General features: G+C 48.6%; 1 protein-coding gene across 2 annotated transcripts; it reads right to left on the bottom strand.

Annotated features, from left to right (window-relative positions):
* Positions 1 to 592: 592 nt before the first annotated feature.
* LOC132827746 (voltage-dependent calcium channel gamma-5 subunit) lies at positions 593 to 19,732 on the bottom strand. Of its 2 annotated transcripts, XM_060844439.1 has the most exons (6): positions 19,509 to 19,732; positions 19,305 to 19,327; positions 17,465 to 17,551; positions 11,874 to 12,014; positions 10,920 to 11,065; positions 593 to 924 (listed from the first exon to the last, which is right to left on the bottom strand). In XM_060844439.1, exons 1-6 carry the CDS (start codon positions 19,730 to 19,732, stop codon positions 667 to 669), a joined length of 879 nt encoding a protein of 292 aa, XP_060700422.1. In that variant the 3' UTR covers positions 593 to 666. The 2 variants fall into 2 exon arrangements, with proteins under 2 accessions (XP_060700422.1, XP_060700423.1); XM_060844440.1 differs by lacking the exon at positions 19,305 to 19,327 and having other exon boundaries at positions 19,525 to 19,732.
* Positions 19,733 to 20,175: the final 443 nt, after the last annotated feature.

Genomic DNA, 20,175 nt, shown 5'->3' with positions numbered 1-20,175 from the left:
CTAGGGTTGTCCTAGCAACAGGATTCCCACTCCCCTTTGTTCCCTCCAGGACACCTCAGTGGCTGGTCAGTCAGCTGCTCAGGACCAGATCACAGGAACCACTAAAACAAAACACCGTTTAACATTACAACATGACATTCTAAACTGCAGCAGGCTGCTTTACAGAGAGAGAATCTGTCCGAAAATGTTGTGCACCGTGTGAATATTTTTCTTTATTCTTTGGAATGTGCACGTGGTGGGAAAGACCTGAATTAGTTGCACATTCCTAATTGCCCCGAATGAGGCTGTTTCAGGGGGTAGTTAAGAATGAAGGCCATTGCTGGACTCCATGGCCTGGAGTCACGTGTAGGCCAGACTGGGTAAGGATGGGGGATTTTATTCTCTAAAGGACATTAGCGGACGAGGTGGCGTTTACAGTAATCCATGATGGTCTCATGGTCACTAAGACTAGCTTTACATTCCCTCCCCTCCCCCCTAATCCCCCAACTTTTTCCACCCCACCTCCCTTCCAGTTGAGCTGATAGTTTATGCTTTGCTAATACAGAAACCAGAGCCCCAGCAGATGATCTGTGTTAAGATTGTCCTCATCACAACCATGGCCAGGGGGCGTGGGGTCCAGGATACCGTGGCTGCTTCAGAGGCTTCCTGCTGGGGGTGGTCCACGACTCAGCAGGGGGAGGAGGACATCTGGTCGTAATCGGGGCACTTGAGCAGTGCTGGGTAGTTGGCGTTCAGCTGCATGGAAGTGTCGCTGGAGATGTCGGAGGGACTGCGACCGCGAGGCCAGGTGTCTGGGTGCAGGAACTGGCCAGAGTAGTCAGAGCAATTACTGAGCCTTGGCCTGTAGAAGCTGGAGTGGGGTCTGTAGATCTCTTCAGCGGTGTATCTCTTCATGAAGAGGTAGACTGACATGACTCCGGCACTCTGCAGCAACACAAAGTTACAATCCTTCTGTCACCATCACTCTCAGGCCATTGAAGGGCTGGGAAATTAAACACTTCCTCTTTTATCGTCAGCCCAGCCCCACAATTCCCCCACTGCAGTACCCCACAGGGGCTGAGAAACCCCACTTGTAGATGACCAGTTCATCAACAGTGTGGAAACAGTCCATTCAGCCCAGCAAGTCCACACCCAAGTGCTTCCTATCCAGACCCACCCTATCCCTGTAACCCTTGCATTTCCCACGGCTAATCCACCCAACCTTCACATCCCTGCGCAGCATGGGAAATTCAGCATGGCCACTCCATCTAACCTGCACATCTTTGGACTGTGGAAGGAAATCCACGCTGACACAGGGAGAATGCATAAACTTCATACAGTCACCTGAGGCTGGAATTGAACCCAGGTCCCTGGAGCTGTGAGGCAGCAGTGCTAACCACTGAGCCACTGTACCATCCTGATTCGTTGCAGCCCCCAGCTGAGAGCAGCTTGTCCCTGGAACCCATGAATACACAAATGAGGAGACAATATTTAAATGATCTTAATATCCAAGTAAATATTTTTGTTGGAGTTAAAAATGTTTCAATTCATCAATTGGAAGTGTGTGACATAGGAGACACAAAAGGGTTTAATAGAGGGCCATGATCTCACTTCCTCTCAGGCATTTGGGCATTTAGCATGTCAACACCAGCACATTGTCACACTCCATACCAACTGTGTGTCTCGAGGAAACATCTCGCCTAGCAACAACCTCCATCTGGTAAAAGTCAATCCTGACAACTATCTCTAGGCAACCGAGTTTATCCTAGCAACAAGCTGTGGTGGCATACATTCCAGTCATTAGATTTTATGAGGCTAATATTCCATTCTCAAATTACAGCATAGCTGGAAACAATGGAACAGGAGCAGACCTTTCAGCCCCTCAAATCTGTCCTATAATTCAGATTAGATTAGATTACATTACAGTATGGAAACAGGCCCTTTGGCCCAACAAGTCCACACCGACCCGCCAAAGCGCAACCCACCCATACCTCTGCATTTATCCTTTACCTAACACTACAGGCAATTTAGCCAATTCACCTGACCTGCACATCTTTGGACTGTGGGAGGAAACTGGAGCACCCGGAGGAAACCCACGCAGACACGGGGAGAACGTGCAAACGCCACACAGTCTGTCGCCTGAGGCGGGAATTGAACCCGGGTCTCTGGCGCTGTGAGGCAGCAGTGCTAACCACTGTGCCACCGTGCCGCCCACAAATTCAGTTAGATTGAGGCTGATGTGCATCTTAACTTCATTGACACCACCTTGGCTTTTCAATTCTTGATCACTGTGAGTGAAAAAAATCGATCAATTTCAGTTTCGCAATTTCAGTTTTGACGCTACATCCTCAATGACTCAGTGGGAGGACGGTTATTGTGGGGTTGCTGTTAAATTGAAGGATCACACCCATGTGAAAGTGTCACTTCCAGTGAGAATCACACCCTTCTGAATGGGAATATCAGCCAGATGCTGCACTAGAGACATGTGGAATACACTGCTGATGGGTGCTGGTGGTAAATTCAACAATAAACTTGAAAGGGGAAAGTGAATGCATAACAGAAAATGAAACATGTCCAGGTGTATCAGTAAAGAACAGGATACTGAAACTATTTCATAAAAGTTTGTGACGATGCTGCTCCTTTAACAAGATTATTATGTCCTTGGCTTTTTTTTCAGAGGAGTTCTAAAGTCAGATGTTCTGACATATCTGGGAATACCTACTTGAGAACGCTTTTAAGATTTTCTTTTAAAACATTTGTACAATGAAAGGGGAGTGGCCAGTTCTCCCAGTTCAGGGTTGGGGGTTGGGGGTTGGGGGTTGGGGTTGGGGTTGGGGGGTTGGGGTTGGGGGGGTTGGGGGGTTGGGGGTTGGGGGTTGGGTTGTTGGGGTTGGGGTTTGGGTGTTGGGGTTGGGGTTGGGGTTGGGGTTTGGGATTTGGGATTTGGGGGTTGGGGGTTGGGTTGTTGGGGTTGGGGTGTTGGGGTTGGGGTTTGGGTGTTGGGGTTGGGGTTGGGGTTGGGGTTTGGGATTTGGGGGTTGGGGTGTTGGGGTTGGGGGGTTGGGGGTTGGGGGTTGGGTTGTTGGGGTTGGGGTTTGGGTGTTGGGGTTGGGGTTGGGGTTTGGGATTTGGGGGTTGGGGTGTTGGGGTTGGGGGGGTTGGGGGGTTGGGGGTTGGGTTGTTGGGGTTGGGGTTTGGGTGTTGGGGTTGGGGTTGGGGTTGGGGTTTGGGATTTGGGGGTTGGGGGTTGGGGGTTGGGAGTTGGGGTTGGGGTTGGGGATTATGGTTTGGGGTTTGGGTTGGTTTGGGTGTTTTGGTTTGGTTTGACCAAGTGAAGCTGCTGGACCCAAAGAAGCAGATCCAGGCTGATCCTCTCCCTCCCTCTCTCTCTGACATCTCTCCTGTAAGAACCTGTGTTGGATGTTTCCTTTTGTTTTTCCAAGGGGGCATTTATGGCGATATTACAGGCATTTGGAACAGCATTATTAAGTTGCGATAAAATCGATTGGATTTTCAGATAGTTATATTATTCTAAATTCAGTTTTTTTGGGTTCATGTGTAAATTCTGTTTTGTTTGAAACTGAGTGGCTGGGCCAGTTGCATCATTCCTGGAATATCCATTTTACACCTGCTTAAAACGACGAGAAAACTTAGGGCCTGGGTTACCCCCTTGAACTGTGTTGAGGGGGTCTGGCCTGGTCCATAACAGGTTGGCTTAGACATAATGGGCTGAATGGACTCCATGGTGTCATTGTATTCTCTGAAATGCAGTTGGGTCATTTTGGTCTTTTACAATCATCAGACCTTCATCCAGACACCTGGTCTGCATTCAACCGAATCGGGAGAGCGTTCACCTCCTGCTCCAGCTTATCCTCCAAACATTTACATTCAAAACTCAATCTAGAATCCCACCGATCAACTTTCAATTAGTAACTTGCTTATCATCAGGAAAAAAAAATCCTAACTTCTAGCAGTATTGTCCTTCAGTGTTATTGACCACGGAGCTGAGATTATTAAGTGATTAAATCTGCAGTGTTCAGCATATCCTACAAGTTGCAGTGAAGTTGCCTGATTCTGTGAGGTGTCACTGTGATTGCAGCTCATGTGAACAGCAAGTGGCAGGTGATTCTGAAGCAGTCTCCACTCCCTCCCCATACCTCCCTAACCATTCCAAATCGCCTCCCCCAGCATCAACACTCAATATTCCCCAGACTGCATCGGACCATCAAAGGAGATGGGAACATTAGATGGAGAGGGAGGGAACATTAGTCTTGGCAGGAGAAGATGGAAATGTGGAACTGAGTTCCTTTAAGTTGCAATCCTGAACCATTCAGCAACCGGGAGAGGGTGTGGCTGAAGGAGAGCACTGAGGGAACCGGTGGGACGGGATGCAGACTATCTTGTGGCACACAGCGGGCGAGTCAGTATTACCGTGATGATGAACCAAATCTGCCAATCAATTCAACCATTTGTCATGAAAGGTCATTGTCCTGAAACATTCTCTCTCTCAACAGTCTGTCCTAATGGCTGTTCTGGCCTCTCGGCCTTTTGGCTCGGAATATGTGTAGTTCCTGAGGACCAAAGGAAGAGATTCTGCTGGAGAGCTGCAGGTTCGATGCTGCGGACGTGTGCTGGCGGGGGAGAAACCACGGGGATTGTCAGAGCTGCTGGAGACCATCGCTGGATCATGATTGGACGTTGGAGGATCGTTTGGTTGTGCTGACCTGCTCTTGGTGGATCTTGGAAGGTGGAGGAACACACACCGGTTGATCGGACGGTGTTTGTGAAGAAGATTTTGCTGGAGTGCTGCGGGTTTGAAGCAGCGGACGTGTACGGCCTGCAGGATTTCCCTGCGGCAGGCTATTTCGACGTGACCTTCAGGAGCGTGAAAAATTGTGAGCAGCTCCTGAAGGTCTTCAAGGAGAAGGAAGGGGAACCTCTGTTCTTCATCTTGTCGGCGGTCCCTGTGTGCTTCCTGCACAGAGGAGTCGGGTTGTAACAATCCAGATATACAACCCCCACGTTCCAGCAGCAGATGTCCTGAACTTTCTGAGAAGATACGTCCAGGTCGAGGGAGAGAGTACCGATGTGGTCGATCCTTTCGGGATCGGGACCAGCAAACCCTGAGTCAGGGTAACCCTGAGGGTCGATGCCAGTGGGAACATCCTTCACCCACCCTCCAGCTTTGCCATCGGAGGAAGCAGAGGTTACCTGACATACGCAGGGCAGCCGAAGGTGTGCCGAACCTGCGGGAGGTCAGGCCACATGGCGGTGGATTGTAAGGTGACCGTCTGCCGAAACTGCAAGCAGGAAGGCCACCCGACCAAGGAATGTAAGGAGGCCAAGAAGTGTAATCTGTGCGGAGAGGCGGGCCACATGTACAAGACCTGCCCAAGACGAGGGGCCACCACCTACGCACAGATGGCCGGAGGTAGCAACATGAGCTGTGGACCGCCTAAGACCAGTAAGGTACCACAAAACAGCACGGGAACGGTATCTGGAGGCACCCAGAAGGAAGGGCAGGCTGGAGCGGAGCAGACGGCAGACAGCGGGGAGGTGCAGCAGCCGATCCAAGCTCCTACAAGACAGACGGAGGAAATGGAAGAGGAGGGATCAAAGGAGGCAGAGGATTGGATTACTGTCAAAAGCAGGAAGAGGAAACCTCTCAAGGGCCCCCAAGCCACCCAGCGAAGGGAGAAGCGACACCTACACGACGAGGATACAGGCAGCTCTTCCGACGGTGAGGACGGGCGCAAGGAGGGTCGTCACCAGAGGAAGAGACAGAGCGCCGTGGGGAAAAAGGAGGGCAGCACCACCCAAACAGGGAAAGGCAATCCCTCTGAGGGGATGGGTAAAGGCCTCCCCCGACCCGGTGAGAACCAAGAGGTACCCATCGGCCCACAGCTCCAGGTAACTGGGAGCAGCAGTCCTGTGACAGCCCCGCTGTCAGATGGAGAACTGGACGGTGCGGACCCTGGGCCCTACCCGAAGGCACCAGAGCGGGGAAATGGCCCAGCGTGGAGCCGGACAACTACCTCAGCCTGGGAGGGTCCAGCAGTTTGCCGTCACCACGGGGATGCACACAGCTACCCCAGAGGGGCAAGACCAGCAGTAAATGGACACTGTTAACCTCATAAACTGTTAAAATGGGGTTTAAAATTGCCAGCATCAATGTGCGTAGAATCAAATCGGCTACGCGATGTGTTTCTACAATGGCCTTCCTGGCCAGCGTTAAAGCCGATGTCCTGTTTCTGCAGGAGTGTGGGATACCGCACCTCAGCAGCTACAGGAGATGGTCGAGCTTGTGGGCCCATGGCTCGTCAGTTTGGTCGGGGGTGGGCAATGATAGCCGCGCCTCCGGCCTGGGTATCCTGTTGCGAGGAGGCAGCTTCACCATCTCCGAGGTGAAGGAGGTGGTGGGTGGGCGCCTCCTCGTCGCCGACATCATGTACAGGAATGCTCCCCTGAGACTGATTAATGTGTATGCCCCAGTGGGTAAGAGGGAACGGTTGGCCGTCCTGCAGCAGCTTCCACTGTTGCTGGCTACGTCCAGGCCGGTCATTCTGGCTGGAGACGTCAACTGTATCATTGATGCAGATGGACGATCCGGCAGGGGGGACAGTAAACTGGACACCACATCCAGAGTCCTGATGGACACGGTAAAAGATGCCAAGCTGCATGACGTCTTCAGCACCCCTGCAGATGGAGCGCAGCGTAGATACACCTGGTCACGGGCAGACGGGTCTATCCGCTCAAGGATAGATTACCTGTTTGTGTCCCGAACGCTCTCGGTCAGATCCATCGACTTCAAGCCGGTGTTCTCTGACCGCTGCCTCCTGCTGGCCGACAGGACGAGCAGCGGGCTGGTAAGGGAACGTGGAAACTGAACACAAAGCTGTTGACCCCGGGAAACATTGAGGAGCTCAAGAGGGATTATGCAGGTTGCAGAACCGTGAAGTCCCTCTTTGAGTCCCCAGCGGACTAGTGGGAAACAGTAAAAGGGAACATCAAGACGTTCTTCATCCTCAAAGGTGTTCAGGAGGCGAGAGAGAGGCAGGGAAAACTGTCCCAGCTCCAGGAAAGTATGCAGAACCTGCTCCTGCTGCAGACGATGGGGGTCGATGTCACGGAGGACCTCAAGGAGGTGAAGGGCCAGCAAGCCTCGCTCTTTGCCTTGGAGGCTTCCAAGATAATCTTCCGGTCCAGGGTCCGCTCGGTGGAGCAGGACGAGACGTGCTCACGTTTCTTCTTCCAGAAGGTGCACAAAGAGAGCTCTGTGCTCAGCAGCCTGAGGGAAGAAGACGGCTCGATAACGTCATCTCAGGCTGACATCATGAAGATCAGTAAATCCTTCTATGCCAGTCTGTATGACGCGAAGCCGACCGACAGCGCGGCCTCCCAGTCGTTCCTGTCTTCTATCACGGAGGTCTTAGATGACGGAACAGGGGAGAGGCTGGACCAGCCGCTATCTCTGGACGAGCTGACCAAGGCCCTCGAGTCCTTCAAAAAGAATAAAACTCCCGGAAGCGACGGCTTACCGGTCGAGCTCTATTCCGCTCTGTGGGACTTGATTGGCCAGGACCTGCTGGAGGTGTATGTCAGTATGCTTCGGGCAGGTACCATGAGTGAATCCATGAGGAAAGGCATCATCACTCCCATCTACAAGTGGAAGGGGGAGAGGGAGGAACTCAAAAATTGGAGACCAATCTCACTGTTGAATGCGGATTACAAAATTCTGTCAAAGGTAATCGCCAACCGGGTCAGGTCTGCTCTGGGGTCGGTGATTTACCCTGACCAAACCTGTGCTGTACCGGGCAGGAAGATCGCTGAGAGTCTCGCACTCCTCAGGGATACGATCGCCTACGTACAGGACAGAGGGTTGGACGCCTGCCTGATCAGCCTGGACCAGGAGAAAGCCTTTGACAGGATATCACACAGGTATATGAGAGATGTTCTCTCCAAAATGGGCTTTGGGGAGGGAATCTGCAATTGGATCAGACTGCTCTACACCAACATTGTCAGTGCAGTCTCAATCAATGGGTGGGAATCAGACAGCTTCCCAGTCAGATCTGGAGTCAGGCAGGGCTGCCCTCTCTCTCCAGCCTTGTTTGTGTGCTGCATACAGCCATTTGCCGAGTCCATCAGGAAGGATGCGAGCCTGAGAGGGGTGACTATTCCGGGCAGCGGGGGCCTGCAGGTTAAGGCCTCCCTGTACATGGATGACGTCACCGTTTTCTGCTCGGATCCGCTGTCCGTGCGCAGACTCATGTGCATATGTGACCAGTTCGAACGGGCCTCAGGGGCCAAGGTAAACTGAGGCAAGAGCGAGGCCATGCTCTTCGGGAACTGGGCCGACCAATCCTCAATCCCCTTCACCGTCAGGACCGACCACCTGAAGGTGCTGGGTATTTGGTTCGGGGGGGCGGGGGGGGGGGAGCTGGGGCCTGCGCCAAGTCTTGGGAGGAACGTATCAGTAAAGTGAGGCAGAAACTGGGCAGATGGAAGCTATGGTCACTCTCCATCGCAGGAAAAAACCTGATCATCAGGTGTGAGGCACTGTCATTGCTATTATACGTGGCACAGGTCTGGCCTATTTCCAGGACCTGTGCCGCTGCAGTCACCTGGGCCATCTTCCAGTTTATATGGAGGTCAAAGATGAACCGGGTCCGAAGGGACTCGCTGTACAAGGATCTGGGCAACGGGGGAGAAAATACACCCAATGCCACCCTCACCCTGATGGCCACCTTTGTGTGTGGCTGCATCAAGCTGTGCGTGGATCCCTGGTACGCAAACACCAAACACCAAGAACCTCAACGTACTGAGGTTCTACCTGTCCCCGGTGTTGCGAAGGATGGGCCTGGCCTCGCTGCCGTGGAACGCTCCGAGTAGTTGGACCATTCCGTATCACCTGTCCTTCGTGGAGAAGCTTATGAAGAAAAACACCTTTGAGCACAAGTCCATCAGGAAGTGGTCAGCACATAGTGTCCTTGAGACCCTTCGGGAAAAGGAGAGGGCGGATCCTATCGAGCGGTTCCCTGATCAGACTGTCAAAGCCATTTGGCAGAATGCCTCATCGCCAGAACTTTCCAACAAGCACCAAGACATGGCTTGGCTGGTGGTGAGAAGGGCTCTGCCTGTGAGATCCTTTATGCACGCCCGGACTCTCAGCCGCACCGCACGCTGCCCTCGAAGCGGCTGCGGGGGGGACGAGACTGTCACACACCTCCTTCTGGAATGTGCCTATGCAGAGGAAGTCTGGAGAGGAATGCAGTGGTGTTTGTCGAGGTTCGTCCCGAGCAGCACTGTGACGCGGGACTCCGTGCTCTACGGCCTGTTCCCCGGGACGCACACCGAGACGAACATCAACTGTGCCTGGAGGATCATCAACTCGGTGAAGGACACTCTCTGGGTGGTCCGAAACCTGTTGATCTTCCAGCTGAAGGAGTTGACCCCGACTGAGTGTTGCAGACTGGCACATTCCAAGGTCTAGGACTACGTGTTGAGGGACGCACTGAAGCTTGGGGCAGCTGCCGCCAAGGCGCGGTGGGGAAAGACCACCGTGTAACATCTGCCTGCCTAAAGAAGAACAGGGGGCCCATGTACTCATTTGGGCTCTGCTGATGCCTCAGCTAAATATATGGGCATATGATTGAAAAACATACAGACCTGTATATAAAATGATAAATTCTGATCTATGTAAATGTTTACATATGTATGGCATGACCAACTGTACAGACCATCAAATTATTTTATGAAATAAGTATATTTTTGAAATTAAATGGCTGTTCTGAACTTTTATTTCTCTATTTTTCTGATTAATTGCTGGACTTTGTATTTCTTTATTTTTCTAATTTTTTTCCCTAAGAGTTTGTACTTGAGTATCTATATCTAAGAAATGGCGCTGTAAGGGGTGGCTTATAAACCTTTCATTGTACTCATGTGAGTACACATGACTTTAAAATTAATTCTAATTCTTTCATTTAATAATGTTGATTGAGTGATAAATATTGACCAATAGGCGATGGAGAGGTCCCCTGTCCTACTTTGAAACAGTGTCATGATGTCTTTGACATCTACTTGAGAGAACTGGCTTGGTTTAATGTCTTATCCAAAAGATGACACCTCCAACAGAGTAGCTCACTCTCAGCGCTGCAATGAGGTATCAGCTCCAATCTTTGCCTTTAAGATGATCAGAGGATTAGACAGGGTAGACAGTAAAAGTCTTTTTCCCAGGATGATGATGTCAGCTTGTACGAGGGACATAGCTACAAATTGTTGGGTGATCGATATCAGAGACAGGTTCTATACTCAGAGAGTGGTAAGGGCATTGAATGCACATTCCAGAAGGAGGTGTGTGACAGTCTCGTCCCCCCCGCAGCCGCTTCGAGGACAGCGTGCGGTGCGGTTGCGAGTCCGGGCGTGCATAAAGGATCTAACAGGCAGAGCCCTTCTCACCACCAGCCAAGCCGTGTCTTGGTGCTTGTTGGAAAGTTTTGGCGATGAGGCATTCTGCCAAATGGCTTTGACAAATGTAGTTAACTCAGCCACATTAGGGAGATTTAAACAGTCCTTGGATAAGCACATGGATGATGATGGGGGGAGCGGTGGGCTTAGATTAGTTCACAGGTCGGTGCAACATCGAGGGCTGGAGGGCCTGTTCTGGGCTGTATTGTTCTATGTTTTAAGTAGCTAGGGTAGGTTTCAAACACAGCACTTTTGAATTCAGAGGGTATGGATAACTGAACCACGCAAACACTCCAAGCACTGACCAATGACGGGCTGTTGAACTTGGAGATAATTTTCATGGTTTCGATGGCAGTTCTGGATTATTCAGTCTTGTCTGATTTTGGGTCTAACTGATTTCCTTGGAACCCCAAATGATTTTGGATTAAAAGGGGCTGGGCTGAGCCAGACACAGAACAGGTTTGACTGGTAATTACCTCGGTCAGCAAGAAGGAGATCGCAGAAAAGGCAAAAGACCACCCGTACTTGTAGTGGAAATAGCTCTCTGAGTCTGGGGTCCTGTTTAACATCTCATCGTTGATGCTGGATATGTAAAGGACAAGCCCAACAACCAGAGACAAACCTGCAAATGTGAAGTAATGATTTGTCAGAAAACACTACTTTTGCATAAAACATTTAGAACAAAGATTTGTGTTATTGATCAGTTCAGTATCTGGTGGTTGACTTGGAACATGAAAATATACAAATGAGGCAACAAATAATGTTGTTGAACTTGCAGCATGTTGGGGCTTGGGTAAAGACGCAACGAGTCAGAGAATCCCTACAGTGTAGAAGCAGGCCATTCAGCCCATCTGAAGAGCATCACCCAGATCCACCCCAACTCTGTACCTTTGCATTTCCCATGGCTAACCCATCTAACCTACACATCCCGGAACACTATGGGGCAATTTAGCATGGCCAACCCACTCTAACCTGCACATCTTTGGACTGTGGGAGGAAGTCCATGCAGATACGGGGAGAATGTGAAAACTCCACACAGACAGTTGCCTGAGGGTAGAATCAAACTCAGCTCCCTGGCACTGTGAGGCAGCAGCGCTAACCACTGAGCCACTGTGCCAATGTGATCGGTACTGGGCATCAAAGGGAGGGATGTAAGATGGTATTTCCCAGGTGTTGGGGCGAGTCAGGCAGACTGCAGAAACATCTCGTGAAGGCAGTTCAGGTGTTGTTGGCTGCCAGCTGTGGCAGTATCTGCAGGGTGTTAGCAGATGCCCACGTGCCAGTCTCCTCCTGAGTCACCTTCCCATCTTCCTCAGCAGAGAAATGTTCCAAACTCACAGGGTGGCTGAACAAAGTCAGATAACAGAAAGCTCATTAAAAGCGAGAGGAAACGTGATCAATTTGGCATTTGTTTCTTTGCTGACCGTTACCTGAAAGAATGAAGAAGATTCCTGACACAAAGGCTAAGATTGTCTGGTGAGGTCTAATATGACCAATGTTGTTCAGCACAAAACCGATGAACATGAAAAACAGGCTGACCAATGGGAAGGGAGTCGATGAACGGATCATTTCTGAGGAAAGAAAAATAAAGAGCTTGAGGCATCAGTCACCAATAGAAGGAAACAAAGACTTAAATTTCTGAAAAAAAATCACAGCTTCAGGGCATCCCAAAGCATTTTATATGAGGATAAAGTAACTCAGAAAGTGCAGTCACCGCCGTAAAGGAACAACAGAAGTCCACTCTGTGCTTCGAGCCTGCCCGCTACTCAATAACATCAGAGCTGACCCGATTTTCACCTCAACCCTTCATTCCTGCATAGCTCCCAATAATCTTCCACTCCCCTTGGGAAACAGGAATCTACACTAGTTCTACCAGACAAATATTGAAAGGTTCTGCAGACATTACCTTTTCAGTAAGGGAATTCCAAATACTCACAACACTTCAACAGAAACCAATGTGTCCTTATCTCTGTTAAACGAGTGCCTTACGTTTAATTTATGAACCCGAGTTCTAGGTTCTGCCACAAAAGAAAACACCTACTTGACACCCACCCTTCTGAGTGCCCTCAGGGTCTTTTATGTTTCAATTAAATCACCTCTCTCTCTCCGAAACTCCGGAGGATACAGGCCCAGCCTGTCCAGTCCTTCCTAATAAAGCACTGCTCATTGCAGGTAAACTTTCTCTGAACTGCATCCCAAACATGGTAAGCATGGTAATTAGTGCTTCACATAGCATCCCAGACATGGTCTCACCAATGTCCTGTATAACTGAAGCATAACCTCCCTACTCTTGCATCCAGTTCCCCTCCTCAGTAAACATAACATCCTAGAGGCTTTTCTGATTACTTGCTGTACCTGCACACCAACCTTTTGTGATTCACACAGTAAGACACAAAGACCCCTCTTCATCTCAGAACTCTCCAACCTCTCTCCATTTTGACAAATGCTTCTTTTTTTCCAGAATGAATAATTTCACAGTTTTCCATTTACCAGAGCTCTGCCCACTCACTTGAGCTATCTATGTCCCTTTGCTGGCTCTTTCTGTCGTCTTCATAACTCACTTTTCTACTTACCTTTGTGTCATCAGTAAATCGAGGTGATCAGATGGTATGCATCATTAGGGATTCATCCAGGTCTCGATTCCACCCATAACGACTGGATCCTCAGCTTCCTGACCCACAGACTGCAATCAACTGCACATCCTTCACCATAACCCTCAACACTGGAGCCCCGCAAGGATGCTCCCGGTACTTCCACAACTGTGGAGCCAAATTCCAAATAAACTATATCGACAAGTTTGCTGACAACACCACTGTGGTAGGACAGATATCAAACCATGGTGAGTCAGAATACAGAAAGGAGATAGAGGGCTTGGTGGTGTGGTGCAATGATAACCATCTCGCTCTCTCAATGTCGGCAAAACAAAGGAACTGATCATTGACTTCAGAAAGAAAGAAGGAGAACATGCCCCCATTTATTATCAATGGAGTGGAAGTTGAGAGGGTTGATAGCATCAAATTCTTCGGGGTGACAAGAACTGACAATCTGTCCTGGACCTCCCACGGAGGTGCAATGGTCAAGAAGACACAACAACACCTCTTCTTCCTCAGGTGGCTTAGGAAATTCAGCATGTCCGTATGGCCCCTCACCACCTTTTACAGATGCACCAAAGAAAGCATACTGGCCGGGTACATAACAGTCTGGTACGGCAACTGCTCTTCCCAGCACCGTTAGAGACTACAGAAGATTGTCTGGGCAGCCCAGACCTCCCGTCCATGGACTCCATTTACTCCATTAAAGGATGTCAATGCTTTGGAGAGGGTGAAGAGAAGGTTTACGAGAATGTTGCCTGGTTTGGAAGGTGCTAGGTAGAGTAGGTTAGGATTGGTTTCATTAGAAAAAAGGAGATTGAGGGGGACCTGATTGAGATTTACAAAACCATGAAGGGTATAGACAGGGTAGATAGAGATAAGCCTTTTCCCAGGGTGAAGAGGTCATGCTTTCAAGGTGAGAGGTGAAAAGTTTAAGGGGGATACACGTGGCAAGTACTTTACCAGCAGAGGTAGTAGAGGCAGGCATGGTAGATTCATTTGAAATATGTCTGAAGAGATGCAGGAACAGGTGGGGAGCAGAGGGATATAGATGCTTAGGAATTGGGCATCAGGTTTGGGCAGTGGATTTGGATCGGCTCAGGTTTAGAGGGCCGAAGGGCCTGTTCCTGGGCTCTAAATTTTCTTTGTTCTTTGTTCTAACATCAGAATTCCGGAAAGACCACTCCCTCCGCGATTCTCTCATCAGATCCACACCCCCCACCAACCCAACCTCCCCTCCCGGCACCTTCCCCTGCAACCGCAAGAAATGCAAAACTTGCGCCCACACCTCCCCCCTCACTTCCCTCCAAGGCCCCAAGGGATCCTTCCATATCCACCACAAATTCACCTGCACCTCCACACACATCATTTACTGCATCTGCTGCACCCGATGTGGTCTCCTCTATATTGAGGAGACAGGCCGCCTACTTGCGGAACGTTTCAGAGAACACCTCTGGGACACCCGCACCAACCAACCCAACCGCCCTGTGGCCGAACACTTTAACTCCCCCTCCCACTCCGCCAAGGACATGCAGGTCCTTGGCCTCCTCCATCGCTGGACTATGGCAACACGACGCCTGGAGGAAGAGCACCTCATCTTCTGCCTAGGAACCCTCCAACCACAAGGGATGAATGCAGATTTCTCCAGCTTCCTCATTTCCCCTCCCCCCACCTTATGTCAGTCCCAACCCTTGGACTCAGCACCGCCTTCTTGACCTGCAATCTTCTTCCCGACCTCTCCGCCCCAACCCCTCTCCGGCCTATCAGCCTCACTTTAACCTCCTTCCACCTATCGCATTCCCAACGTCCCTCCCCAAGTCCCTCCTCCCTACCGTTTATCTTAGCCTGCATGGCACACTTTCCTCATTCCTGAAGAAGGGCTCATGCCCGAAACTTGTATACCTTGCACTGTCTTAGCAACCTGTGATCTGTATGTCCTTATTTGGTATGATCTGCTTGCAAAACAAAGCTTTCCACTGTACTTAGGTATATGTGACTGCAATAAATCAAACCAAATTAAATCAAATCCAATTGGCTGAGGAGAGAAGGGTGTGGTCATCAGCAAAAGCTTCCTTTGTTGTGTTTGACCTGATGTGATGAGATATCATTGCTTGTGGAGTCAAGTTGAGGATTCCCAGGGCAACTCCTTCCCAACTGTATTCCTCTGGGCCACCACCTCCAGTGGGTCTATGCTGTCATTGAGACAGGATGGACCAGGGCTGATGATGATGATAGTGTCTGAGACACTTCACGTTTATAGATCTGTGAAGAGCATATGCCTTTGTAGGGGTGTGAATGTAGCTGTGCATGTGTCTGTGTGGATGTCCACATGTCCATGTGTGTCTGTGTACACATAGACATGTCCATACATGTCAATGTAATGTTTACATGCTCATGTGTGTCTTTGCACACGTTCACATGTGTGCATTTGTCTCATGTATGTAGTGAATAAGTTTTCAGATGACACCAAAATTAGAGGTTTAGCGGACAGTGAAGATGGTTACCTTAGATTACAACGGAATCTTGATCAGATGGGCCAATGGGCTGAGGAGTGGCAAATGGAGTTTAATTTAGATAAATGCGAGGTGCTGCACTTTGGGAAATCTTAGCAGGACTCATACACTTAATGGTAAGGTCCTGGGGAGTGTTGCTGAACAAAGAGACCTTGGAGTGCAGGTTCATAGCTCCTTGAAAGTGGAGTTGCAGGTAAATAGGATAGTGAAGAAGGCATTTGGTATGCTTTCCTTTATTGGTCAGAGTATTGAGTAGATGGAGTTGGGAGTTGGGAGGTCATGTTGCGCTGTACAGGACATTGGTTAGGCCACTTTTGGAATACTGTGTGCAATTCTGGTCTCCTTCCTATTGGAAAGATGTTGTGAAACTTGAAAGGATTCAGAAAAGATTTACAAGGATGTTGCCAGTGTTGGAGGATTTGAGCTATAGAGAGAGGCTGAATAGGCTGGGGCTGTTTTCCCTGGAGTGTCGGAGGCTGAGGGGTGACCTTATAGAGATTTATAAAATCATGACAGTCATGGATAGGATAAATAGGCAAAGTCTCTTTCATGAGTTGAGGGAGTCCAGAACTAGAGGGCATAGGTTTAGAGTGAGAGGGGGAAGATATGAAAGACATCTAAGGGGCAAATCTTTCAGAGGGTGATGTGTGTGTGTGTGTATGGAAAGAGCTGCCAGAGGAAGTGGTGGAGGCTGGTACAATTGCAACATTTAAAAGGCATCTGGATGGGTATATGAATAGGAAGGGTTTGGAGGGTTATGGGCCAGGTGCTGGCAGGTGGGACTAGATTGGGTTGAGATATCTGGTAGGCATGGATGAGTTGCAATGCTCTACATCTTTATGACTCTATGTGAGGTTGAGTGTTATTCATTACATTGACATTGCAGGGGATTGTGTGAATAAACATAGTCTTATATTCAGATCTTGCTTTTAACTTTCTAAATCTGACCTTTAATCATTGTGTCTAAACACTGATAGTTGAGGCAGTGCTGGATAAAGCTTTTGCAGCGTTTCTGGGCTGGGGATACTCTCCTTGCAGAATCCACTCCTGAATCTGCAATACAGCCCCTTTGGTTGCCTCATGCAGCCTGTCACATTGTGTTTCTCCTCCTTGCCTGCACACTCCAGTTACATTTCCTGTTCCTGTCGAGCAGGGGAGGTTTCTGCAGGTGAAATGCCTGAGCCCAACATCGGTCCCATTCCACCTCTTACCAAATGACAATGATCCCTTTGTCATTTTCACTGCCAATTTAAACACCCCCCAAAATCCTTTATCACTGAACATCTCAGACTCTCAACTGTTTGAAATATTCCACTGAGAAAGGTACATCTTATTGTGGAAAGCCGTGAGATGGGGAGAAAGGGAAAAAGTTATCCCACATCTTTTCCTGTCCCAGACAGAAGCTGGGTGACCATGTGAGATAGATTAGATTAGATTACGTACAGTGTGGAAACAGGCCCTTCGGCCCAACAAGTCCACACCGACCCGCCGAAGCGCAACCCACCCATACCCCTACATTTTACCCCTTACCTAACACTACGGGCAATTTAGCTTGGCCAATTCACCTGACCCACACATCTTTGGACTGTGGTAGGAAACCGGAGCACCCGGAGGAAACCCACGCAGACACGGGGAGAACGTGCAAACTTCACACAGTCAGTCACCTGAGTCGGGAATTGAACCTGGGTCTCAGGCGCTGTGAGGCAGCAGTGCTAACCACTGTGCCACCGTGCCGCCCACTCTGAGAGAGGTGCATGTGATGGAGAGGAGGTGGGTGTACGTTTGTGAGGGGTATGAACACCAGCACATATTGTGCCAAATGCTCTGCCTCTGAAGCGCAGACTCAAAGTGACGATATGTAACGTCGTTATTAATTTAAACATCGAACGACTGATCGGATGGAGAATGAATACTGACTTAAAACACTGACGGTGGATTCTGAGGTCAGCTGCACATTCATTGGCATCACATACTCAATGGTAAAGCAGTGTCCACGCTCTGTTCCTGTGGATACAAACAAGAGCTGGTTAAAGATCATCAATCATCAGGAAATCGCACCGCAGGGGGATGGGGGGTGGGGGTTGGGGGAGTGGGGGAGAGAAAATGAAACCGTCAGGAAACTGTAAAAATGGCAGCTCCTGAAAGACTGCAATCCTCCCCAGAATGATTATGTCCATATGACAAAGTATGATTACCAGCATAGCAGGTTAATGTCTCCATGAAGTAGGGCTGATTATACACAAAAAGACATTACTCCTGGAAAATAAGTATTATATTCAAACAGTGGGATACTCTGCAAAACATTTATGAGTGTGTTACTGCTGTTGAAGCAATTATTAAATGGAGCAGAGGGTTTGACTTCAGAATGACAGTGACAATTTATATTTATAAATTCATAAAGCAATGTGATATTTCTGTTAGGAGATGGCATATACCAGGCGTGTTTTATATCTCTATAAGGCATTGCATTTAATTTATATGAGAGTATATGATATATATCTGTAAAATTTTACATATCATACATATTGAGTGATTTATACATCTGTAAAGAAATGCATATGATGTGCATTACATATTTCTGTGGTGCTGTTGTTGTAAGATACAGGAGTTTTAAAATTCTGAAATACAAAATATGGGAACTTCAGCACTTAATACAACCTCTTTTTTTTGTCAGTCCCTCCACACACATCCCAACCTTAAAACAAAGTTAAAAATCACACAACACCAGATTATAGTCCAACAGGTTTATTTTGAAGTATAAACTTTCAGAATGCTGCACCTTTGTCAGGTAGCTCCGAAAGCCAGTGTACTTCCAATTAAACCTGTTGGACTATAACCTGGTATTGTGTGATTTTTAACATTGTCCACCCCAGTCCGGCACCTCCACATCATGGCAACCTTAAAACAGACCAAGCCTGCAGTTGGCAAATGTATGATATAGATCCTACATAGGAAGCCAAGAAATATCACAATTTAAAAAAAAAAATTATTTCTAAAGCTCTAAAGATATCATCTTCTTGCTAAAGTATAAACTTTAAGAGGTCATTTGTAATTCTTGGTTTGAAAATGGACAGCATTCAAAACAACGGTTGTGGTTAAAGCATAGCCTCTTGTAGTGGATATATAAATGTGGAACACTGCAGATGATGAAAACCTCAAATAACACTGGACTACTCATTTGGCCCAGTATTGTGTGTGGAGAGAGAAACAGAGCTCGGGTTTCAGGTCCTGACACCTTTTAATGAAAGTCATTATCAAACCAAAGGTTAACTCTGTTTCTCTCCATCGACACATTGTCTGATTTGCTAAGTGTTCACCGTGTATTCTTGGAATGGACCTTTTTTTTTTACACATTAAGTATTACACCTTGGAACAAAATGTATTGGTGCTCAGGGTCGGTTTACTCTAATGGACCCAAGGTCTAATTCCCATCATTCCTCTGGCCTCTTGCTCCACAGCTGCAGCTTTGAGTTTCAACAGGAATTTCTCCAAATTCTTGTCAAACAAAACAGAAAGCAGCCAGAAAGAGAAAGAAAGAGAGGAGTAAAAAAGAGCAAAGTAGATCAAAGCTATAGCATAGAACACATGGTCGGCCATTTTCCTTTATCGAAGAGCAATTGTTAGCGATTTTTTTATTCATTCATTGGATGTGGGTATCACTGAGTAGGCCAACATTTATTGCCCATCTATCATTGCCCAAAGGGCAGTTAAAAGTCAGCCATGTTGCTGTGGGTCTGGAGTCACGTGTAGGCTAGACCAGGTAAGGATGGCAGTTTTCTTCTCTAAAGGACATTTGTGAACCAGATGGTGTTTTTTTTTCTGACAATGGTTTCGTGGTAATCATTGGACCCTTCAATCCAGACCTTTTCAACTGAATTCAAATTCTACCGTCTGCCATGGCGGGATTTGAACCCAAGTCCCTAGAAGGTTAGCTGAGTTTCTGAGCAGTAAAGTCGATGACGAGGACATGGTCATACCTGCCAGAAAACAAACTCTCCAGAGGCCAGCGTGCAGCGATACCTTGACTTCTGCCGACATGTTTTGGGGGGAGATGGTCCCTTCTTCCAGATATAACCAGTAGTCAGTGCTGACAGCTACCCCCAGCAGACCCAGACCGCACACAGCGAACACACTGCTCAGGAGTGTCAGGGCCTTTCGCCCACACGAAGTCATTCCACACAACATCAGGATCTCCTGTAGGAAATGGCAGGCCAGAGAATGGACCAATTAGCACGCAAACCCTCCTGTTTCACGCACACCTCCCCCACCCAGCGAAAAGTCACCAACTCTACAGCAATCTATTCCTCTGGCCTCCTAAGTACTCCACTCGGTATTTTCATCATTTTGAAGCAGTTTTATTATCAATAAATTGAAAAATGCAAACAATACACAATTCTTTCGAGCTACCCTCTGGTTTTACAGCTGGAGGAGAAAGAGGTGGAAAGATATTTAGATGAGGTTAGTTGCTATGTGGAACCTAAACATTAGGTGGGGAATTGCTCTGAATGGAAAAGCGCAGCAGGTCAGGCAGCATCCAAGGAGCAGGAGAATCGACGTTTCGGGCATGAGCCCTTCTTCAGGAATGAGGAGGGTGCGCCAAATAGGCTAAGATAAAGGTAGGGAGGAGG

This window comes from Hemiscyllium ocellatum, chromosome 25, assembly GCF_020745735.1.
Source record: "Hemiscyllium ocellatum isolate sHemOce1 chromosome 25, sHemOce1.pat.X.cur, whole genome shotgun sequence".
Classification (NCBI taxonomy): Eukaryota; Metazoa; Chordata; class Chondrichthyes; order Orectolobiformes; family Hemiscylliidae; genus Hemiscyllium; species Hemiscyllium ocellatum.
Note: the sequence above shows the minus strand (reverse complement) of the source record. Positions and strands in the feature narration are given on the sequence as shown.

Bases quoted from the DNA above. Each gene is read 5' to 3' on its own strand.
- LOC132827746 (XM_060844439.1), bottom strand. From the start codon at position 19,732: ATGTTGTGTGGAATGACTTCGTGTGGGCGAAAGGCCCTGACACTCCTG. The intron at 17,552-19,304 runs GTCTAGCCTACA...TTGTATCCACAG, and splicing joins AAAACTGCCATCCTTACCTG to GAACAGAGCGTGGACACTGC. The intron at 12,015-17,464 runs GTCAGTATTCAT...TTCTTTCCTCAG, and splicing joins ATCCACCGTCAGTGTTTTAA to AAATGATCCGTTCATCGACT.